The sequence below is a fragment of the Candoia aspera genome, chromosome 7, assembly GCF_035149785.1.
Source record: "Candoia aspera isolate rCanAsp1 chromosome 7, rCanAsp1.hap2, whole genome shotgun sequence".
NCBI classification, from domain to species: Eukaryota; Metazoa; Chordata; class Lepidosauria; order Squamata; family Boidae; genus Candoia; species Candoia aspera.
In genome coordinates, this window is record NC_086159.1 from 66471451 (window position 1) to 66496489 (window position 25039).

The 25039-nt window shown below is 38.2% G+C and overlaps 1 protein-coding gene and 1 non-coding gene across 2 annotated transcripts in view; both read right to left on the reverse strand.

Moving 5' to 3' along the window:
* Positions 1 to 471: 471 nt before the first annotated feature.
* GRAMD4 (GRAM domain containing 4) overlaps positions 472 to 25039 on the reverse strand; it is a 77266-nt gene continuing 52698 nt past the window's right edge. Inside the window, exons 5-19 of the mRNA XM_063307952.1 lie at positions 24000 to 24055; positions 19441 to 19573; positions 18762 to 18787; positions 17781 to 17872; positions 16101 to 16192; positions 13942 to 13990; positions 12339 to 12410; positions 11999 to 12042; positions 11777 to 11886; positions 10261 to 10415; positions 6865 to 7012; positions 6213 to 6306; positions 4920 to 5004; positions 1638 to 1706; positions 472 to 807 (exon numbers count right to left, since the gene is read on the reverse strand). Of these exons, the coding sequence (XP_063164022.1) occupies positions 706 to 807; positions 1638 to 1706; positions 4920 to 5004; positions 6213 to 6306; positions 6865 to 7012; positions 10261 to 10415; positions 11777 to 11886; positions 11999 to 12042; positions 12339 to 12410; positions 13942 to 13990; positions 16101 to 16192; positions 17781 to 17872; positions 18762 to 18787; positions 19441 to 19573; positions 24000 to 24055 (1327 nt within the window). The 3' untranslated portion in view covers positions 472 to 705. The remainder of the gene's footprint in view (positions 808 to 1637; positions 1707 to 4919; positions 5005 to 6212; positions 6307 to 6864; positions 7013 to 10260; positions 10416 to 11776; positions 11887 to 11998; positions 12043 to 12338; positions 12411 to 13941; positions 13991 to 16100; positions 16193 to 17780; positions 17873 to 18761; positions 18788 to 19440; positions 19574 to 23999; positions 24056 to 25039) is intronic.
* On the reverse strand, positions 1640 to 1821 carry LOC134501675 (U2 spliceosomal RNA). The gene has a single exon (XR_010068372.1). It is a non-coding gene; the product is annotated as a U2 spliceosomal RNA (small nuclear RNA).

Consider the following 25039-nt stretch of genomic DNA (forward strand, 5'->3'; position numbering starts at 1 on the left):
AAAGCAAGATGCATAAAGTAGACTAAAAAGAAGTGAGCATACCAACTCTCAAAGGACTGAAGATTAATTGCATCTCCCAACTGTCTCTAAACTATAGATGTCTTTTGAAAAGATAAAGTAGTATGAAAGTCTTCTGGAAGCACAGCTTCAAATACTCGTACCTTCAATTATTATTATTTACATCTCATTTAGGAAAACGAAGACCCTTCAAAATCATGTTCTTGACAGGTTTTGCTGAGTTCAACTGCAAACCTGCACCCATTCATATATACAGTAATGCCACTGAAATCAATGGAACTTGTGCAGTGGGAGTGTGCAGAACCCGTAGCCAAAGAAGTGTAGGATGCACCACAGCGCTCTGGGATGTCTGGTTAAGATAAGACAGTGTCCTTGGCCTATCTCTCAAGCTAGTTTTGCTAAGTCTTCCTAAGCTTTTTAATGTCAGTGACCAAACATTAAAAGTGCTTAATGTGCAAGGCTAACAGTGCTGATAGCATTTTCGCTGTTTTTTTCCTTTTATTACAAAAAACAGTAAGAAAACAACAGAAACCATGGAAGCCATGTATAAAATACACTTATGTAACGTAAGACATATGCAACAAAGGAAATTATTGCAGGACTGATGAAGGATGTTCCACCTTTTTATTCACCACCGAGTGAGTAAAATTCATAATGTCTCCTATGAAAACCAGCAAGAGTGATATACTAGCTTTCACTGGTAGATGCTGCAGAAGTTATCTTCACATACTGGCTGAAAATAGTTTCAAAAGCTTCGTCTCTGTGTACCATGGCACCAAACACGAGTGGCTTTCAGGTGGAAGGAAAGAAACCAAAGAAATTCAATAAAAAGAATGATTAAAATGTGAATATTCATACTGCATCAGTAAGATTTAATAGCAGAATCCTACACAGTACTCAAAAGGGTGTTCACCTCAGTTTTAGACACATTTAAAATATGTCTACTAGATACATGCAGAACTCCACAATTTAGGAACAGGATGTCCCAGAGAACTTCAGAACCTTCCCTTCCCCCAAAGACTGTGCTGTTCGGGACTAGTCTGGCGATCTCTGAAATCCAATACTCTGAACTAGAACGGTTGTGATCTAGGGTGAGAACAGGCTTCCACTTCAGAGCATTTCCTTCAAGGAACTACTGAACTGCAGAGCATTTCCTTCAAGGAACTACTGAACTGACTGTGGAGCAGCACAGTCTGGAGAGCTTTGGCATGGTCTGGAAAAGGAACAGGGAACTCCAGAGTTCTCAATATTATGTTCCTGAATTGGTGAATTTTGCATGTACATACTTTGTCTACTCTACTCTTCAGCTGAGAGGTCTCCTAAGATGGCTGATGGATCAGTAACAAGCCAGCCTTCCCATCGTCCAAATGTAAACTATAAAAGTTACAGGACATAAAAGAAAAAAATGGAGGAAGAGAGAGGAGGAAATAAAGCTATTCAGGTGATGGTTTTAATTTTTCATTACATTAAAAATAGTTTATTAATAAAATGATTCATACTTCTCAAATTAAAGAAGTGCCCCCCAAATGGATAGAATCAATATTCCAGATAGGTAAAATTGACCGTGATGGCAACTAGAATACAAATGAAATATGCACGCTTCAGATTTGACTACTTACTTTTTGCGTAGATGGTGTGGATACTGCAATACCCATCCCAGATCCTGGGAGAACAGAGAGTACTTTGTACTAAAAACAAACATAAGAAAAACCATTCTTTATATACTGAATACTTTCACTTGCAACAGAGACATCAATCTGTCAGTTACTACACTTGATCTTAGCCAAAATGCCAAGAAGCAACAGAGACATGAAAAAAATACATTTGACCAGTGTAGAAATTTAGCCAACAATATTATATCCAGGTACCCAGAGCACTAAACAGATGCACTAAAATAGTGTATTGTAACTTAGAATGGCCCGAATTTGAGATAGGCATTTCAGAATGTTGCTGTTGCAGTGGAGGAAAAGGAGCAAAAGGTGCTAGCCTTTCTCCTTGAGAATCACTGTTCTCTTGTCAAGCAGGTGTGCTCCAGAATTATGTTCCACACAGTGGTAAAATCCATCCATTGGACTATATAAAGATTTTAAAAAACAGTAACAGATTATTGATCAGAACAGCCCAATCATGCAATTTTTAAAAAACCTCTGTGCTTTATTATACCATAGTTAATGGTAACCTGATACTACCATTTAAACAGAATGGTTGTGTCAGATGTACTTATGCACAGAACAAATCCATCAAAATAATTGGACACAGGTTGGTCATGACTAACTTGTTCCACTGGTTCAGTGGGTCAGGATTTATTCTAGATCAAACTCCATACAGGATGGAAAACACTAACCATGGAAATTCATTATGTTATGTTACCGAAACAGAAAATAAATCACTTTCTCTCTGGTATTAAACAAAAATTAGAAACAAGTTTTAAAAATGTGTCAATGTAGGCTGTTCCTGGTACAACAAAGTAATTACAATCTAAGCATAAAATTTAGCATTTCTGGAAACCAAGTCATACATTCATAAAATGAAAGACATTGGGGGGCATGCCAAGGATTCAATATCCATAAAGATCCTTCAGTGAAAAGGCATTTAGAGAAAAGAGCTAAGGTTAGAGAGTAGGACTGTATGATCTTTGTGATGCCTTCCCACTCTACAATTCTGTGATTTTGCTATTTCCTTATTTAGAAAATGCATATGGTTGCCCATCTTAAGCAGGTAACTCTGGACAGCTACCAAACAGAACATAAAAAGACATGGTAATCAAAAACAACATAAAATAATACAGAATACAAAGAAGAATCATCATAATACTCTAATCAGGGCTCCTCAGAACAACTCACAACACAACAAACATATTGGGCTCCATTAATGTCCCACTCTAACATCTGAGGAAAGAGCCAGGTTTTCATAGCCTTCCGGATCTCAGGGGTAAAGCTGTTCCAAAGGTCAGGCACTGTGACAGAAAAGGCAATCTCCTGGGTCTTGTTATGGGACATTGTTTCAGAGAAGGGACTCAGAGCATGCCCACCCTGCCAGATCTGGTAAGACGGGCTGAAACCTCTGGAGATGCCACTGCAAGTAACCTAGCCCTGTGCCATGGAAGGCTTTAAAGGTGGTAATCAACACACTGAATTGCACCTGAAAGACTACTGGGAAATAGTACAGCTTGTGCAACAGTGATGTCACATGGGTCAATCTTGATGCTCCCCCAACTGTGTGCACTACTGCATTCCAGACCAGCCAAACTTGCCAAACGGTTTTCAAGGGCAGCCCTATGTAAGGCCCAATATAGTAAGCCGATCAAGAGGTGACTACAACATAGTGACCATCAGAAGAGGCTCCCAATCAGGAACAGGCCCAAGTGGTGCTCAAGATGAATTTGTGAAGGCCTCAATGGCTGCCACCTGTTCCTTGAGCAGGAACTGTGAGTCTAGGAGGGCCCCCCAGGTTACACACCAAATCTGTCTGGGGAAATGCTACCCCATCCAGAGCTAGAGATGGGAGGTCTCCAGATCCAGGGGGCCCAAAAACCACAGCTCTTCAGTCTTGCTAGGGTTGAGTCACAGTCTGTTGCTTCCCCTCCAGACCCTCACAATCTCCAGGTGCTAGACAAGAGTTATTTGTTTGTTTGTTTGTTTGTTTTTATCCCGCCTTTATTATTTTGATAAATAGCTCAAGGCAGCGAACATACCTAATACTACTTCCTCCTTCTATTTTCCCTACAACAGCAACCCTGTGAGGTGAGTTGGGCTGCGTGTGTGTGACTGGCCCAAGGTCACCCAGCCAACTTTCTTGCCTAAGGCGGGACTAGAACTCACAGACTCCTGGTTTCTAGGTCAGCACCTTAACCACTATACCAAACAAGTTAAACTATGATATAACTTAACTGCAGAAATAAAGGAACATTTTAATTTATGTATGTATATATTCCTGAGGGACACGGTGGCGCTGCGGGTTAAACCGCTGAGCTGTCGATCGGAAGGTCGGCGGTTCGAAATCGCGCGGCAGGGTGAGCTCCCGTTGCTAGTCCCAGCTCCTGCACACCAAGCAGTTCGAAAACATGCAAATGTGAGTAGATTAATTGGTACCGCTTCGGCGGGAAGGTAACGGCGTTCCGTGAGTCATGCTGGCCACATGACCCAGAAGTGTCTATGACAACGCCGGCTCTAAGGCTTAGAAATGGAGATGAGCACCGCCCCCTAGAGTCGGACACGACTGGACTTTACATCAAGGGAAACCTTTACCTTTTATGTATATATTCCAACATAGAATTAATCTTCTGACCAGCAGAAAAATTAATTCACGTGTAGGGGCACCATTTACTGCAGCTGTACATACTTTAACAATTATTTGAAAGAACTACTTCAGGCTTTATATGAGCATAGCAAATCACTGTTATTCACTAAAACAGTTCCTCTTTCTTTTCAAGGTTCTCTGGGATCCTGAAAAAAAGGGGTAACTTAGCTCTTCAAAGCAGCTACATCTTTTTTTTTCAGGCTTGCACAGAAGTCTGGGAAAAAACCCAATCCACTTAAGGAATAGCAGAGAGGTGCTGTGGTCACACTTGGAGAAAGTACTGAAGCACTCCCTCCAACTTATTTTTGAGGCATGGACAGTCCTACAGCTAATGCTAAATGGGGTCATACTAGCCAGAAATCACAAGGTTTGGGACTTTAATGTCCAGGTGGCAGCTGTGAATGGGTGTCTTTTTAGTTCTAATTAGTGCAATTAACTCCCAGTAAATCTGAGATTTATATATTATGGAATTTCACTGTATCCATTTGCTATTTAATATCGTCTTTTATAATAGAAATTTTTACCATGACATGATAGATAATAAGTTTCTTCAACATAAAAGCAGTTAAAAGCAAAACATTAAAGAAACGTCAAAGATTTACCTTTTGAATATCTGTTATATCTGCTAGCTTTATAACTTTATTTCTTTTAGATGAACCAGATTTGGAACTTTCAAAGCATAAGTAACTAAAGGCAAGGAGAGAAAGAATATAAACAATAGCAAAAACCAAAATGATTTAAAACATTGCCATTAAGTTCAACCTTTAAAATATAAACACACACACACACACAGACTGTAGATTTCAAGATCACTTTAATATCTGATAGATTATATTGACAGATTATATTGGAGGCATAGATAGATTAGATCGGAAATGTATAAGGATCTGTCAAAAGTGAGTTCTGCAGTACTTTTCATTATTTTTGGAAACTACAGTAACTCAGACTCCTCATTTCATTCTTTAACTGAAGCTTGACAACCTTCCACCTTTGAGAGCAATCAAAGGCTAATCTATGAACAAGATATTACGGCTGAACCTTGGTACCTCTTGCCTGATCCAATTAGTCCAATTTACTTATTTTCTGGCATTCTTACCATTTCATGACGTGCCCTTATTACTTTTTTCCTTTTTGCCTTCGAGGCAGTTTTTTACTCCTGGCGACTGCCTGGACAAGTCCCTGCAGTTTTCTTGGCAAGGTTTTTCAGAAGTGGGTTACCAGTGCCTCCTTCCTAGGGCTGAGAGAGAGTGACTGGCCCAAAGTCACCCAGCTGGCTTTGTGCTTAAGGTGGGACTAGAACTCATGGTCTCCCAATTTCTAGCCTGATGCCTTAACCATTACACCAAACTGGCTTTCTCCCTTATCACACATTAAGAATTTGCCCTCTTGCAAACCAATGAAGATCTCAGATGAAAACCCACTGAAAACAAGTTCACTCTTTTATCGAGCCTTGCATAATGTTCTTTTCCATTAACTTCTATATTATATCTCAGTCTTGCTTGCAAGGGCTTGTGCCAGACATCTTCAACCTTCCTCTTCAGTAATGTGGACATTTTTATAGATTTATAAAAGACTCTGGAAGTTATTTTCTTTACAGTTTACCAAAACACTGTTAACTTCTCTTTTTCCCCCCTTAAATAGAGCTACCAGATCTGGGCAGCAAAAATATGGACAACACTAGTGGGTGGGGGGAAAGTAGCTCCTTACTGCCAACTAGTGATCCTCCAAATTTTTGCAGCTCAGATCTGGTAGCCATTGCTTTAACCATTGTTTCTCAACCTTGGCAACTTGAAATTGTGTGGACTTCAACTCCCAGAATTCCCCAACATCTTCAAGTTGCCAAGGTTGAGAAACACTGGGATTAACATTTTGTTATAAATCATGCAAAGACTTACTTTTCGGTAACATAGAGAACTCCATTCCTAATATAATCAGTGGTTATCTTCCTATCTCTGTTGATCAAGCAGCAGCGCCAGCCATTTTCACACACTGTCAAAATAGTACAATTAGTCCATGTTATTTTTATAGAGTCAGCAGCTGTAATATTGCTATATTTCAGGTACACCTAAAAACTCTATATGCAGAGTTAGCAAACAAGCTCCTACAAAGAAGACATTTTCATAAAAGGAGTGAAATCTTCAATAAACTTTGATTTACACCGACAAGTCTTTTTGTTTGTTTGTTTGTTTTGTTAAAATCACCAAAACAACCGAACCTAAGTCTTGAAAGTGCATAGAAACTGTTCTAAACACTGAAGTATATGTTTCAAGCTAGGGTGAAGTTACTCCTCTGACAGGTTTATGCTCCATTTCCTCCCTCTCATATTTACACTCCCACAAAGGTCAAACCGGGCATCACGTTTGCACAGAGAATCTGTTGACTGCAAGATAAAAGATTAATGCTGACCTCCTGCCCATGGAATCCAACAACAGGTGACGTTATAGTATCATTCATTTCTGAATAATGCTACTTTATGGGCCTCTCTCTCTCTTTTTAAAAAGCTCATTAGTTAATGCCCACCAGCAAGGTTTAGAGTTTTGCACATACCTGCCAACGGACGCTCATGTTCTGACAAGTTAAATACTTCGTGGAAGTTTCCTCTCTTCGTATTGTGAAAGCGACTGGTTTCCTCGTCTCGGCTCACTCCTGTTGAGGCGTTTGAACCTACACAGCTTCGGGATGCTGCTGTTTGAAGCTGAAACCACACAAACTTGGTTTACTAAACACATATGTAGAAATCATGCAAGCCTCAGTTATGTTATCTTGTCCTTGTCCTGAGGAAATGCCCTGCTTCAGTGCTAGAAATCCATGCATGATACAGCTGCAATCCCTCTCCACAACGTCCAGGGTTGATCAACTTGGGAAAGATACCATCACATCAGACTATGAGTTAGGATCGATCAGTAGGCTCAGAATCATCATAGGATATGAATTCTCAGGAAGGTGAATTCCAACATAGCTCTTTCATACATAAACTGTTTACTAAATACAGGATCGTTTCTGAAGGTTGGCATGCAGAGCTGCACTTTTTCAGCTACATCTTCCACAGGACTAAATGTGACCCCAAACAGTGCATGTTCTTGGGACTTTCTGACATCCTTTCTAGTGGCAAGGTAATGCATTGTCCATGAAAAAAACCAACCTCAACTATCAAAATTTCAGGGAGCAGCTTCCCATGAGGTTGTGGGATCTGCCACCAATAGGGAAAATCAGCCATCTGCTATGGTGCAGTTTAAAACACTTCAGCTATATATGCTCCCAAAACGCCCAAAAGCCATTGGTAGGACCTCTTTTCTCATCAAACTCAGGAAAACAAGAAATTCACTTGGCATGATTTTATTTTCAGAAAAAACTGATTAGCACAATAATTGTAAGATGTGGAAAATAGGCAACAAAATATTACTGCAAGCCAACCTGATAATCTTTATTGAAAAAAAGGATGATGATAATAGATGCTTTTATGTGGGAAGTCCCATTCACATTCCCACTTACATATGAAGTCCCATTGATTAGGCCAAGTTCTATCCAGTTTTTAAAAGGCAAAAGCTCAACAATGATTCAGGAATGTTTAATATATACCAATATTCTCCTAATGTTTAGCGGTGTAAGGGGGAAAACAGTTGGGCAGAAAAGCACAAACTGCTTTCTCATCTTTATGCATTTTGACCCATGGTCCTCAATGCTTAATTTGCTGTTTTGTATCAAGTGGCTATTAACTTTTGGACACAGCAAATATATTCAGAGGATTCCAATATACACAGAATCTAAATTAGGGGTAAGAAACATGTAGCCTTGCGGCTGAATTACAACTGCCAACATTCCCAGCCACCAAGGCAACTAGATTGGTCTATCACAATGTTTAAATGAAGACATCTTCCATTTCTGCATCAAACATTTTCCAAAATAACATGTAAATGATTATAGTAGGAGGGCTTTCATGATTACTCATTTTGAATTTGTATCATATTGTTAATACTGTTATATGCATCTAGAGTTTTCTTCCATTAATTCATTAAGATGTCTGGGACTTCAGATTCAAATCAAGACCAATTAATCTAATTAATACAAATTTAAACATTACACTTAAGCACGCTCACATACACAACCGGGGGGTGGGGGGAGAGATAGTGGGAGGGAGAGAAAAAGAAATGGCAGCTCATTCTGAACATAAATGATCCAACTGAAAGACAGAACATGTTCCACTCTTAAGATCCATACCTTTTCATGACCTGACAGCTAGCAGGAAGAGAAAACAAACAAACAAACACAATGTGATGATGACAAAAGAAAAAGGCAAAACCAATTTAATTGTATCATATGCAGAATAAAAATATGAACTGAGTGAATTGGGAAGACTTTTTTTACATGCCAAAAGACCACACACAATAATTGACTTTTTAATAAAAGGGATCAATGGATGGAGCACACCTTTTGAATTTATTAAACCTATGGTTGCCTGGCTAGATTTTCCCATCTCTGCTCATGACCTGCTTTGCACAGGTTAGTGGTCTTTAATAATTTCTCGAATGATGACAATTTAGCTAAAATGGATTCACGAAAATAATTGAGAATGTATCTCTGGCCTTTTTTAAAAAAGAAAGGAATGATTTTGAAAGGAACAAATGACCTTATAATGGATATAATGTTGCTCTTCACTTGTTTTATAATTCGGCACTAGCTGAATAAGGCAAATTGGGGAAGATGCTGACAGGGGTATTAATAGATCTCTTTGGTGGACAACAAGGATTGAAACATACAGTAGCTACCAGAAGCTCCATTGTTAAGTGATGGGACTTCAATTTTAAACATTCAGAAAAAAGAGTCAGATAAAATTTTCTCAGGCTAGTCCCACTTCAGATGTGGGTGGAAAAGAACACATCCCCAAATCCCCCAATTATATCTGTTGCACATCAAAGAACTAATGTCTATTTTTAGCTACCATATTTAGAGGGTGAAAGAGACTGTAACAGAGACCAATTACCCATCCCTGATTTAAGGTTGGAAGTATTTTATTACTTTAAAAATAAAAGAGATTTCCATTTTTTACTATATATGTTATCTGATTGCAGACACACCTAACATTTGTTCAGGACTAACAGGAAGAACTTTTAAATTCTTATCTTTTAGCTCTTAACAATGTATTCAATGTCTTAACAACTGGCCTATAGCTTTAAGACTGAAGTACAAAGCAGCAGTTATTGGTTTCTTGACAAGTCACATGGATTAACTGTGCAGCCCCAGGGTACTGACCTGGCTAGTGGTTGCATTCTGCTTTCCATAAACCTCGCCAAGATTATCATTACTCCAAATATATGCCACTATTATGGTTGCATAGTGAGCAAAGTTAATGATTAGTTTACACTGAACAGTGGCACAAGCAGAGACAACTTTCTTAGCTGGACTTTGCTCATGTCCCCCAAATCTACTTTCCCTTCTTTCTATGAGTTCAAGTTTGATAATAACTTATTACAGCATTTCAGACACTGGCAAAGTTTTTTTTAGAGGAAAGCTTTTTCTTTTTAATTAAAAAACCTGGCACTCTCTAAATTTTAGAAAATGTCTTTTTTTCCCTTGAACAATGAGTGGGGTGACCATATAAATCTCTTTAATTAATTAATTAATCAATCAATCAATCAATCAATCTTTTACTTTAAAAGCATCATATTCTTATGCTTGAAGGTTTTAGAAACAGGTGGGCAGGAGCAGTAAGCAATTAGTGCATGGGAATGTAAATATTGGATCCAAACCATTAATAACTAGCCCTCTCTATGTGCTCTACTCACTGAAGCCACACAGATGTTGTTGACCTGTGTTATGGAGAAAGAAAGAAAGAAAGAAAGAAAGAAAGAAAGGAAGAAAGGAAGGAAGGAAGGAAGGAAGGAAGGAAGGAAGGAAGGAAGGAAGGAAGGAAGGAAGGAAGGAAGGAAGGAAGGGAGGAGTTACCCGTCTTGATACTGTAGCATTAGCCCTCTCTTTGAGCTGAGGATCCGTAGGCAAGTTCAACCATATGATATAAGGAGTATCATACTTTGCTCGTAGTCTTGGGCATCGTTTGAAGACAAAATCAATCAGAAAAAACTTAATTCCTGCATAAAGTCCTGCATAGTTAGAAAGTCAAAGATTGGGATGAGGAAGTGTCAGAACTGAACTACGAAAACGGAATGATACTATAAATATTAGGTCTGTGCAAATGCTCTGAAAGAGATCTTCAGCTATATGCAGGAGCATATCTCAAGAGCCTTTCTTTGGATCAGAGTTTCTCAACCGTGGCAACTTTAAGATGTGTGGACTTCAACACCCAGACTTCCCCACCCTGCTCTGGATCATAAAAGCAGCTGCCTCTTTTTCCAGGCTTACATGGTTGGTTTGGAACAAACATCCACATAGTTGCTGGGCCTCCCACGCCCACATTCATCCTGAAAGCAAGCTTGCAAGGTGAGAGGCTCAGAGATAGTGACTTGCCCAAAGTTTATAATAGCAGCTATTTAGAAATAGGAGTTTCAAACTTGATTGCAACAAATGGCCAAGCCAGAATTTCTGGAAGCTTCTAAACCTGCTGTACAGCAGGATTCTATTAAGAGATTTTGAGAGCAGCCCCACAAGAAACCATGATTGGGAAAACCATCTAAGAACCTTAAGAGTAAAACTGGACAACTTATACGCATTGTTGAATACACAATTTAGGACTTTGAAACTAATGCCTAATTTATCATTGTCCTTGACACTGTTATTGAACACAGACATTGTAAGATCCTTTTTCTGGAATGTTATTTCCTGGTGACTCCCAGGCAATTGAGGGTGTGGTCCACCTGTTATTACTTTTCTAGGGACCTACATGTCACCCTAATCTCTCGTCTCCTAAAGGATCTACCAGATGGAAAAGAAGAGCTGTTCATCTTCAGTTAGACCTATAGACCAATGTTACCCACTCAATGGCTACATTGGTTACATGAATTCATCTACACAATTTTCCAATGTTAAGGCATGTTTTATTTTATTATATGACAATATTAACAACAATTTGATTTGATTTTAGGCCTCAGGCAGGTGATATACTTCAAACAGCTCATATAGGCCTCACATCCTCTAATTTGATAATGTGCTATATATTTCATTTATTGCATTGTTTGTTGAACGTCTTTGTATTTCTGTTGCCACACTGAACTGGTCATTGACTCAAATGAACAATTATTGTCGTTATCTTTATTAATCAGTTTTGTACCCTATTCAGCAACCTGCATCTGAATGTGGTAGACTAACTCACAAATAAAGGGAGATAAAAGGGACATTGCTGACAACAGGGAACAGATAAATTGAAAAACCACCCCCAGGTAGTGTGGCATCTAAAGCATAAACTGTATGGGTGGTTTCTGAAGCCAACCTGATCACTCCTGTTTGAGCAGGATATGGAATTCTAACATTTAAGAACACGTGCAACGTGAAAATATAATAGTTTTACCTATTGCAAGACCAATGATCCTGTAAGGAATACAGCAGGATGCAATAAAAGCTGCCCATAAGGCAATATATAACTTCTGCGTTATTTCAGGCTGGACCCACATGAACAAACTGGAGAGAGAGGGAGAGCGAGAGTTAAATAGGCAGCATTTAATCACATCACCATCGGGCGATTCCTAACAGAATAATGTTCTGTTAGGAAGGGAAACATATAAAAACTTACTTCTTAATTTTTTCCAGTATATCTGACATTTTCCCAAACAAATTCTGTAATCAAGAGACATGAAGAAAAGGAGTATCAGATTGGAATATGTGTGTGTGTGACAAGAAAGTGTTTAAAAAGTTGACTTGGGACCCCCCCCAAGAGCAGATCCTATACATTTACTATGTTATGCTATTTCTCAACTGATGTAGGAAAATCCACTGTGATTATTACAAGCTGCCTTCCATGGAATGTTCTTCTAGTCCAGTATGCCATACTTTCATGGCAGCATTTCTCATCTACCAATCTCTTTCAGATTCCTACTTGCAGCTGCTAAACGGAGATGCCAAAGATTTCGTACCTGTGCTTTTTGTGCCACATCCAGAACAAGCTGGAACTTTTCTGACACTGTTAAGTCTTCTTTGGGAGGTTCCTAAAACAATAAAAATAATTCGTCATCCAAAAATGAAACTGCGGCTTAAAACGTGCTTCCTGTTATTTATTTTTTTACTCCATTTAATCATGTCCGATTCTTGGTGACTGCCTGGACAAGTCCCTGCAGTTTTCTTGGCAGGGTTTTTCAGAAGTGGTTTGCCATTGCCTGTTTCCTAGGGCTGAGAGAGAGTGACTGGCCCAAAGTCACCCAGCTGGTTTTGTACTTAAGGCAGGATTAAAACTCACATTCTCCTGGTTTCTAGCCTGCCTTAACCACTACACCAAACTGGCTCTCATGCTTCCTATTTAAAGAAAGGAAAAATACTCTGCAATAATGTGATTAATTTTACTATAATTTATTGAAACAAGGCAGCTGCATAAACTGCACTTTAAAAACTAGCTAGTTTATCTAGTGTTAAACTATGATTACTTTAAAAAGGAACAAAAGCATCAAATATATTTCTCAAAGCTATCCCCTAAGACGGGGAGAGTGGGGGGAATAAGCATCCTAGGCTCACCAAGTATTATTCACTCATATAATAAAAAATCATAATTTATGGTGACAGCCAGATTCGGCTTTTGTGAATATACATTGGGCTATATCCACTATTATCTTTTCACCGCTAGAATGAACACAGCTGGTGGACAGCATTCACTCTGCAGCCTCCTCTGCTCCATGGACCATGTCTGCTTTAGAAAGTTTGGAGAATTTGGACCACAATCTACATCCCAGCTTCACAGATATAAAACAGTAGCAAAAGAAGTGGAGATCGATTTGAATAATATCATTTGTTTCACATATTTTGCAGACCTGAATCCAATCCAGACTGCTTCTGTTAGATTTTTTGACCAGTATGACCACAAGGATCATGCTTTCCTGTTATGTTAAAACAGATTCATTGTCTGGAACTACTGCAACTAGAGTATTTGAAGGACATCTTGGTGCCTAATGAACTAAACTCATCCTGTGGTACTATGAACTTATAATAAACTATTAAAATACATGTTTTAGTGCTGATCTGACAGTTCTCTTAAACTTCTCAGGCAGAATTTATGCATTTATTTTATGTTTAGATTCTTAAATTTTATGCAGGCAATCAGGCTTCGTTTTGGCTAACATATCTTGCTTGTTATAAACAGAAGCAAAAGCTTATGACCTCAACCATGCAGCTGCCCTTAAAAAGAAGTGATTGGACTAGAAATGTCCTGACATGGGCAAATTATATTAAATCATTGTTCAGAATTTCGTATATATTAGGCTCCTGATACTTGGAGATATAAGTTATAAAAATAAGACTTAAAATGTATTCCATGTTTCTTCTTTAACTAAACATTATGTAATATGGTCTTTCATACAATTTATACAATTGTATAAATACAATTTTATACAATGCAGTTACAGTATGATTGAAGTTGAGCTGATTAAAACTGTCAGAGTAGAAAACACCTCATAGATAGTATGATTTTAAAACACATTAAAACATTCATATCAACATTTTCAAAGATATCTCAGCATCGTTTGGACTTACAACAGGCTCAGAAACTTCAGGCACAATACTCCACTGTATTCTCCATCCTCTAAAAAAAATAATATTTACATTAAACAGAACCACTGGCTTTTCTTTGTGGCTCCATAGCAAGAAAACAGAATAAATGTTTTTAAAAAGCAACTTGTGTGGATAGCAGAACATTTATTTTCAATTTTAAAAACTTTCCTGAATATAGTTCTGACATCCAGCTTAAAGGGACCTCATAGTCCTGAATGTTCAAAAGACTGCAGTAGATCAAATAACTGCATAAAATACATAGGCAGGACTTTTTAAAAAGAAAAAAAGAAATAGTTATGCTATGCTATTGCAACAATATTCCTGCACGCAAGGCACTGATTCTGTGCAGATTACTATATTTGACTGTGTAGCCAGAATTTATCATCATGCTAATTATGTTCAAGAAAATAGTCCTTCGCACTATAAAAATATAGTGATAAAAAATTATATTTCAACTTTCCTAAAAACATACAAAACTGGAACTCCTCCTACTATATATTCACTGTGTTAAGGGATCTCCATAAATACAAGTGAAAATGGGGCCACATTTCAAAGTTTATCTTTTCTGGACATCCACATGAATCTGGCAATCATTTCAGTCACAGTTTCTGATTACAATGTTCCCTTCTGCAGATTAACTATTCTCAATGCATGGCTTAGCTATACAGACACTGGCAGGAAATGTCGCAGACCATGAATATGAATGAGCTATGAAAAACTCAATGGAACACACTTGCTGGCTGACTCTAAGCCATTCCATTCCAAGAAATGCAGGAACAGTAAGTAGAAGTAATCATAACATTAAGAATAAATCTGGCACAATGATAATGAAAATCTGATGAAGAACAAGGATTTGGGGAAGGATTTGCCAACACCCACAATTCAAATTCTGTGGGTTTCTGGTTTACTTCTTCCTCTTATTATAACCTGTAAAGAAACAACAGTTGTGCTGAATTTCATATTCCCCAAACATCTGAAAGACAATTGAATTGAGTTGTCCCCTTTCTTTTTAAACATAATATTGAAGGTCAAACAGAAATGACATTTTGTTTGCAAGGATGATCGAAATCTGCTTATCATGATGATAGGTATGCACAGTGCCTTACAGTGTCGTACTAGAGTAGAAATCAAGTAAAATCCTGGATGAAAGCCAAGACCAAGACCAATTTATTTATTCTTTGTAATAGAACATTTCAGATTCTTACTCTCTAGGAAAGGTTGGGAGTTTCTGAACAGCCTCTGAAAGATCTTTTCCTTTATGCCCTAGCACTACCAGCTACTAGTTCCTATTATATTAGGAATATAATATATCCTAATATATATCCTAACATATTTCTGGTATGGAGGAGATCTATAACACTAAGTACTGTATATAAACACTCCCTCAAGTCAAGCTCAGCTCCGGTAACTAGATGGGGGCATCCATGCAGTTTTCTTGGCAACAGGAATGGAAACAGGTTGGGAGACCAGCCCTCACCAACCTGTGCCAATTGGAAACCACCTCAGCTAAAGACCAATCAGCAACCATGACACCTGACTATAAAGACAGGAGCCCAGTTGGTCCTTGCTCAGTTGTCTGTGGTCTGTATAGCAGACCACTTTGCCTCTGATGATGCCAGCCACAGTTGCCGGTGAAACATCAGGAAATCTGTTGCCTAGATCACTGTCACTAAACCCTGAAGCCTAACACTACCCACAGGATGGCAACAGCTCACCACCGTCTTCTTCCAAGGGGTTTTCTCATCTCCCCAGTCTAGCGAACAACTCTGGTATTTCCCTGGTGGTCTCCCATCCACATATTAATTAAGCCCAACTCTGCTTAGCTGCCAAGCACAGGTGTGGTTGGCCAGGTGCTGCTATTTGCTGAGACAGCCAAAAAGCCAGAAACTGAGCATTTCCACGTGTGGTGCAACATTTTTGTACAGCCCTAATTTCTAAATCACTAGAGCATCAAAGACTGGAACTTCTTATTTTGTTACCAATTTAAAAAATAAGTGTATTAAATGGGAAGACGAGATAAAACATATTATTTTTCTCTTCAGACAGGCTCATAAACCACTTTAAATTACATAAGATCAGGCAGCATATACTCCAGTATTTGAGGCATACCTAGTATTGACAACATATTAAAGAGTGATTACCTGGCTATGAGGTAATTTAGGGACAACCTCAAAATTGCTAAAAATAAGAACATAGGAATGGCCCAGCCATGCCATACAGCATTCATGTAGATCTACAAATAAAAGAACAGATAAACAACGCAAGTTATCTTTGCAATTGTTATATTAAAAAAGCACATTAACAGCAATGGGTATGAATTGCAATCCTACATATCTTGACTCAGACATCAGTCACGTTAGGTTCACTGTGTAAATTTAAAAGCAAAAAATTCCTAATGAAATGTCATGTATTTGTTAGATTTCTATCCTGCCTTTTGTTCAGGAGCTCACGGCAGCTCACATATCACTGTCTCTTCGCACTGTTCCCTACAACAACTCTGTGAAGTAGGCTTGGCTGCAAGAGACTGACTGATCCACAGTCCCTCGGTGACCTTCTGTGACTTAGGGTGGACTTGAACGTGAACTTCCCTGGTGCCAGTCTAAGACCTTTACCGCTATACCCAGAGACCACAAATTCCCATGTGAGTAACATTATGGATTCCCATACTATATTTTTCAATGTTCACAGAAAGCAGAATTAAATAAAAATCCACTTAAATACCATATGATTTAGAAAGGAGAATATAGTGGTCATTTCAAACAGAAGAACAAAGTAATGGGTATCAGACATATCAGGAACATCAGCAAGGTTTTCTGGGCCCGATATTCTCCGTCCCTGAAAATGTGCTGATTATGTGCTGGTAGAGATTTCTTTAAACTAAACAGAAACAGGCAACATTTATTTTATTTTATTTTATTTATTTATTTGATATGGCCACCCATCTCACTGAAAGTGACTCTGAGTGGTGTACAACATCTCATAACAGAGGCAATACTTGGTCAATTCAAGCGTTTTCTTTAAGTGTTATTCCTTAAAGATACATTAAGCCCTCTTTTGTTTGGAATGACTGAGGCAAAGGTAGAAATAATTTTCTATAAAGAAGCATTACCCACAGGTGAAAGTACCTAACATCAGCCTCCCCACAGCTTGACATTTTTTTAACTGCCCTGTAGATGTCCCAGCTGTCCAATTACAATTCATATAATTATTGTAATAATTATTACTATTCATTGTTTTGAATAAGAGAAGATAGGCTAGCTCTGCGAGAAGAGAAAAGGAAGATTTGATAGCAATTTGATATCATATTTTACAAGGACAAACCATCCAATATTATGTTCTAAGTATTTATTATATTTAAAAGGGGGTTTTTTACTTGAAAAAGATCTGTTAAGGTACTTAATAAAAGTCTTGATTAACAAAATGATTTTCTCCCTCATCCTGCACTATATACAAGCAGACAAATCTTAGCAATGCTGAGACCTTGCTATTAATCTGGCAAAGCAGGTTATATGCACTAAATACAGCAGATCAGACTGATACTAAGTCACCTTTTCAAAGAAACCATGAACATTTGCAAATACTGGTAATTTTACAGGCTACATGACATTAAGAAAAGGGGCATGACTCACTTGTCTCATAGTCCTTAACCTAGAATTTTACAAGAAGGTCAAATTCCAAGATATTTATTTAGCCAAGTTCCTCTTCTTCACAAATCTAACACCCACTTCATTGATAGAATTGTGAATGGTTTTCATAATTCTCTTTTCCATATTGAACAAAAGGCATATTGCATGTTACCTGACTGAGAAAGAACAACTTACAATAAAGGCAATAGCAGAAGTGTAGACAGAATACCAGTCCGATAAGGCAGAAAGATTCTTCACAAAATTCGTAACAGGTTTGGCACCTCTCTCTAGGCAGAGCAGAATATAGAGATATAACTTTTAATTACTTAGGAGTGGTTTACAGGCGACAATAGCACAATTCAAAATCGCAGAAGGAAAACATACAAAGTCTAAAATTAGAGATAACTAATTTTTTAAAACATCAAATCAAATAAAAAGTCATTCAGAATATTTTTACAGATAACCCATAGGTACCCATTTACAAATACTTATTTAGGCAAGGCTCCATGTGATTTCTGGAAAGTCCAGAAGTTTCAAGCTGAATAATCCACTGATTTACATCATCTGACTTCCTAAACTACAAACTATTGAACAAAACAGATGAAAGAGACAACATGATAATGGAGCTTTGCCATTGTTGTTATGATCCACTTCACATGTGCAAATCACCCCCTGATGTAGCAACTTCTGAGCAATGAGCATGTTTATTTGAACTTGTCCCCAAATTATTCATATCTGAAGCATCCTAAATCATATTTATGTATTTGTTGTTTGATCCCTCTCTTCTCTCACTTCTCAAGATGGCATATATACTGTAGCTCTCCTTATTCCCCCCCCCCCATAACAACTCTGTGAGATAAACTGGCTGAGAGAGAGACTACTGGCCCAGAGTCTAAAACTTGGTAGCCTAAAATGTGGGTTTCTCTGCTGGCAATCCTTAACCACTATACTATACTGCCTCTCTTAGTCTAGGGGATTGCAACAAAATAGACAAATCTACTGCTTGCTTGCAGAGCACACTCCAGGCCTAGCCCACCCCCATCCTCGCTCTCAGAGTGAACAAAAGATACTGAAATGTCACTCATGCCTATTTGCATATGGTTTGTCAGCCCATTACAGACATATGTACTATATAACCTCTAAGCGCATTAGAATAAACATGTGTTAGATACTTACTTAATCTTCTCATATTTTCTGTTAGCCTGAAAGTAAAGAATAAACATTTAGAGAAGCCCCTTGGAAGATGAATGTGCTTCTGTTTACTGTTAGTACATCTAATGCAGACTTGATTCTAAAACGATATGCACTGACACATTCATTTTAGAGCTGCCTTTAAAGATAAGTTAGAAGATCTTCCCAAGACAGGAGTCAGAACAAAAATATGGAACAGTAATACATGCTGTTATTGATTACAGAAATACAAACACACACAGATACACACCGACACACACCCATAAAAAAATGAGTGAGAAAGAAACAGAGAGAAATACGTTTGACAAAAGTAGAAGTTTTAAAATTCCATTTCAGTATAAATCAAATATAAATGTAAAAATTAAGAACTGTAAGATGTAAAATATAGAATATAGGCCTTTAATAAACCTCTATTAACACTATACCAGTATTTCTCAACCTTAGCAACTTTAGCAACTTTAAGATGTGTGGGCTTCATCTCCCAGAATTGCCCAGTCAGCATGCTGGCTGGGGAATTCTGGGAGTTGAAGTCTACACATTGCCATGGTAACTCTGCAGAGAAACTCTGCATTATACTGATTGTTACCTATGTACATTGATCCCAGGGATTTTTATGTTTACTGTTTTTATATAATAAGAAAATGGGTCTTCCAATATAATTTACCGTCTAGCACTCAGCGGCTCTTCGGTTTCCACTGTGTTTTCTTCTGGTTGAAATCTAAAGTCTTCAATATACTCCCCAAATTTATCATAAATCCACTTCTGAACTCTTGAACACACCATGTGGCTGCGTTTATCTAATAATCAAAAACACATTACATTTTTAAGCAACTTCCAAAACAGTCAGTTCAAAACTACCAAGGGAAGCAATCACTTGAAAACACAACCAGAAATCCTTAGAGGGCAGGATAATTGGTATTAACAGAATCTATTGCCCTACAACATTCAGGGAACTAAACTCGTCCATTAACAAAAGGGCTCACCGTAACATCTCATACTGGAATGAGTTCCATCCATGTCTGAATGCATTACTAGTAACAGTCTTTTTGCTAACCAGCTGGAATTCTTGAGTCTTATGTGGAGACGAACTATGCTTAATTTGGCATGTTCTAAAATGAAGAAGAACTGCAACTTACCCTGCAGACTGACAACTGATAGGATGATGCACTGCAATCCTGCATCCTGGAATTTTGTCAGTTTATTTCAACGTGATCCTTTTATGACCTCAGACACTGTAATAAATGGTCTTCCTTCTAAACAATGTCTTAGGAAATGTATTATGCAAACAGGGAGCAGTGGGTTACTGTGACACATTCTTTAATATTGCTCCATTTATACTCCCCATATCAAAAGGTCAGTAGGTTGCTTTTTCTTAGCAAACTAACTGTAAAATTGTAAAAAACTGCACAAGCCTCCTGAAAGATATCTTTCAGGAGGCTTGTGCAATTTTTCACAATTTTAGAAAGTATCTTTCAGGGTATCAGTGAAAGAAATCAGAGAGGTATGCGAATAATGTAACAATGGAGGAATTTAATTTCCATTACATAGACTGAGTACATTCGTGCTCAGGCCAGAACAAAAAACCCACTCCCAGATCTCCTAAATTCTTGTGTCTCAAAACAGCTGTCTTGGAGCTGGCCAAAGGAGAGGCAACCTTAGATTTAATCCTCAGTGGTAATCATGATCTGGAGCAAGACTTAAGTGTTGTAGGAAACAGTTCCCATAACGTTACTACTGTTAGCATATACACAAACAGAAAACTGCCATAGGATCCAAAATCCAGTATTATTACGAAAAGGAAGAATTCAGAAAAATGAGGAAACTAGTGAAAAAGAAATCAAAAGTCTAGATAGCCAAATCACTTCATAGTGCCAGGAAGTTATTTAAAAATCACAATCATTGATGCTTGGCTAGAACGTATTCCACAATGTAAGAAAAGGTCAACAAGTATGGAAAGAGCCCAGCACAGCTTTCTTATAGTGCCCATGAAGGTCAACAAGTTAAGAAGGCTTCTTTCAAAAAATGGAAAGCCTGACCAAATGAGAATAAATAGGAGAACACAAACTGGCAGAAATGTAAAGTGATAAGAAATGGAGAAATGAAACAAAACAAAGAATTTGAGGAACTTAAGGCAAGAATAAAAAAAAAACATTGAAGGAAATAGGAAGAATTTTTTAAAATATATTTGAAGCAGAAAACAGGCAGGGAAGCAGATGAACAAAGAGTTCAAGGATGATATGATATGATATGGAAAACTGAATGAATTCTTCTCATCTGTCCTATATTACAGAGGATATAGGACAGATACCAGAGCCTCGTATTGACTTTGGTGGGAATGAATCAGAACAACAAAACCAACTGTGATAACAAGACAAAGTACCTTAAGGCATCCTTAGAGATTACACAGTAACAAATCACTGGGTCCTAACGGCTTCTACCTCAGAGTCCTCAAAGAAATTAAAAACTCGGTGGCCTTCTCGTAAAAATATGTAATTTGTTCCTCCAGTTGGGCTCAGTGGCAGAGGACTGGAAGGTTATCCACCGGGCACCAATTTTTAAGGGAGGATCCAGGGGGCATCTGAGAAATTACAGGCTAATCAGCTTGGCTTCTCTTCCAGAGAAATTGGTGAAAAGATCATTTTAAAAAATGATCAAACATATAGAGGAGTAAACCTTGCTGAAGGAAAATCTAATGGATTCTAAAAATATATTGGGATAATAGTGGACAATTCAATAAAGATGTTGACTCACTACATAGCAGCTATAATTTTTTTAGTTGTAAGCCACCCAGAGTCACTTTTATAGTGAGATGGGCGGTGTATCAAACAAACAAACAAACAAAGGCAAAGTCCATGCTAAGGATCTTTAAGAAAGGGACTGAAAATAAAAATGCCCTTGTAATGTCTGTATAAAATGCTGTCAGAGTCTCTGAGTGAGATGGGCGGTGACTAAATTGGAAGTATAAATAAAATAAATAAAATATAAATAAATAAAATCTATGGCACATCCATATCATATGCTACTGTACAGCTGTTTGATGTAGGCCAGGTCAGGGAACAGTCCCCTAAGAATGACTGGAACTCTTTTTTACTGATATGGCCTACAGTAATAGAATCCTGAATGCTTGACAGCATCTCCCTTCCCATTTGGTGTAGTCCTCTTTTACGAAAGAGAGTTAAGGCGGAGACCTTTTAAGTTTCTTTCTAATGTTCTGTTCCTGTCCTGGGCTTAAATCGTGTTTTTCTAATTGCTATCACATAGTATCTTCAAGGTCATCTCTGTGGTTCTCTGTAACATCTGGCATACTGTGTACAGGTCTGGTCGGACACCTTGTCTGACAAAGATTCTAACCAAGCTGGCAAAAATGCAGAACAAGAAGAAAATGCTTAGGGAGTGTGAGATAACTTCCTTACGAGGTAAGTGTAGAATGCCTGGCTCCCCAAAGGCGACTGAGGAGGAACATGACTGAGGAGTATGAAATTATGCATGAGATGGAGAAAATGATAAGGTTTTATCGCCTCAAAACTTTAGGGTTTTTCCAGTGAATCTGCTTGGAAGGAGATTTAGACAAACGAAAGCACAGAACATAATTAATCTGTGGAATTCATTACATTTTGTGATGACCTCTAACTTCAATGGCTTTAAAGGGCAACTGGAGAAATTCATCGATGCAGGTCTATCAAGAGCTATTAGTCTTGAGACACAAGATTACCTCCAAGATCGGGGTAGCATGCCTCCAAATACCAGCTGCAGGGGAGCAATAGCAGGAGAGGGCTATGTCTCCACCTCCTGCTTAGGAGTACTCCAGAGACATCTGGCTGGCCACTGTGAGAAACAAAATGCTGCACTAAGACAGGTCTTGGCCTGATCCAGCATGGCTATTCTCATATTCTCATGTTCTTACCCTGCTTTGTAGATTGACTATAGAATTCAATTCTGACATCATGCTGTATTTTGTACTAGCCTCTCAAACTCAAACTCAAATGGACATTGATTTAGGACTTTAGCATTCAGGTTTAGAAGTGCACTCCTTTTTACTTTCTTGATGCAACAAGCCTATGAAGGCAAAGGTAAAACTATAACTACCAATTGTCAATTCAACATCATGTAAAAACATAGTATGCGGCCAAGAAGCTGGTCACATGTTTATTTCCAAGAAGGTCTCCAGAATCCACATGGACTCCACAAGCATTCTTTAATATAAACAAACAAACAAAAAATTAACCAGGAGGCTGGTAAGATACAAAACAAAACATCTGCCTCCAAAATTTTCCAAGCATGTCCTTGGAGTCTACATAGACTCCACAAACATCCTTGGAAAATAAGAATGCTGAGTAGCTATTATCCCGTGCTTTATTTGCAAATGACAGACATGGTAAATTTCAGGAAAGAAAACCTGCTTTATTTGTAGGATTCTTGGGAAACAGGCCCTATCGACAAAGTAGATTTTGGTACAGCTTGATTTAGCTCAATCACTCTGTGCATTTTCTCTGTTTTTCCTTCTTTTTTTAAAAGCAGAGGGAAGGCCTTTAAAACAATCCTCAGCCGGATAATTTCCAGATGTCACATAACACAAATCCCTTCCCCCTCGAACAGCTGATCAGGCTCTATTGATAATTGTGAGTCCATTTTCTGTAATATATTTTTTAATGAGTATCACCAAGGAGATTTCATATGTTATATCTGGGAATGTACAAACTTTTACACTAGAAAATTTTATATTTTTTTCTTTCCCATGTTCCACTTGGAATAATTCTTTCTTCTCCCATAAACAGCATCCTTCCCATCCCACCCCAAATGCTTATGACTGACAGACAGATGTAAAGTCTGACAATTACTCAATTTCTGAACATGGGACAGAAAACACAGTGGCTAATTTGACCAGTTCTTAGCCACCATATTTTCTGTTCTATATGGTGAGCTAAGCAAATGGATTAGCTAAGTTTCTCTTTACCCTTTTCAAAAATAAAAAACTGAAATCTAGGTTTTTTCAAAGTTGGTTTTTATTTTTATTCACTTTGCTTACTAACATAAAAAGGGGCTGCAATCTCTACATAACAGAATGTGTTAAGACAGAGAACTGCACATTCTGCTAGATATTTCATCTATAAAATTCTACTAGTAGGATGGGGCATGCTTGATCGTGTTGTTCTTCTACACTCCTACAATTGGAGTAAATCCCATCCATAATCATTAACAGTTTTAGTAAGAAGCCAGATATACCTGTTCCATTCTGTGCTTTGGGGGGCTGCTGAGTAGATGGAGGTGATTCGTCTGTTCTAAAACAAATTAAGAAAACAAGTGCAATTTAGAATACATTCATTGAACAAAACAAAAAATTGTCAGTATGTCAAAGGAACAGAGGGAGGATTTCTTATCACTTTTTTTAGAATCTCCCAAAGAAAGATAGACGAAAACATCTGCTTTGAACAGCCAAGCTGGGGACACTTTCAAAGCAGCTCTTCTAGAGCCTTCTAAGGCCATGGCTGCTTTACCATTTGAGAGAGCTGCTTCACTCATGCTAATATGCTCTGTTATGAACACCTCTTTTGAATAGTCTCTAGACTCACCACCTGTCAAAAGTATCAGAGTGGAATTGAATTCTTTATCCTGAAATTGTGAAAGACAAAAATGCTCAGTTGCATCTAAGGCCCCAGGCTCATGGTCACTCACACCTTGCTCACCTCCTGAATAGATTATTGCAATGTGCTCTACATGGGGGTGCCCTTGGAGAACATCTGGAAGCTCCAGATGGTCCAGAATTCAGCACTGCAGGCAGATACGGGTGGCGCATCTCAATGCATTCATGTTATACCACTGCTCTGCGAGCTCTGCTGGCTCCTAATATATTTCTGGGTGGAATTCAAAGCGCTGATTGACACACATAAAGTCCTTCTTGGCATGGGGCTGGCTTATGTGCAGGACCGCCTCTCCCCGATTGATTCCACTCATCCCATTAGGTCTGGCAAGGAGACGCATGCTGCAGGTCCCATTAGTTAAAGGATGTCATCTTGCTGAAACCAAAACGTGGGCCTTTTCTTTTCCAGCACTTGTTCTTTGGAGCCCCACAACCCCTGAGATCAGATTGGCCCTGAGCCTTCTGGATTTCCAAAAAAAAAAAAAAAAACTTTAAAGACTTGGAGGTGTTCTGAGGCAGATGGGTTGGGAGGTAATTGGAGCCTGTGGGGTGTTTTTAGTTTAAATTGGGTTTTTACTTCAGTGGTCATTATAAATGTTGTACGTTGGTTGGTTTTTGTTGCCAT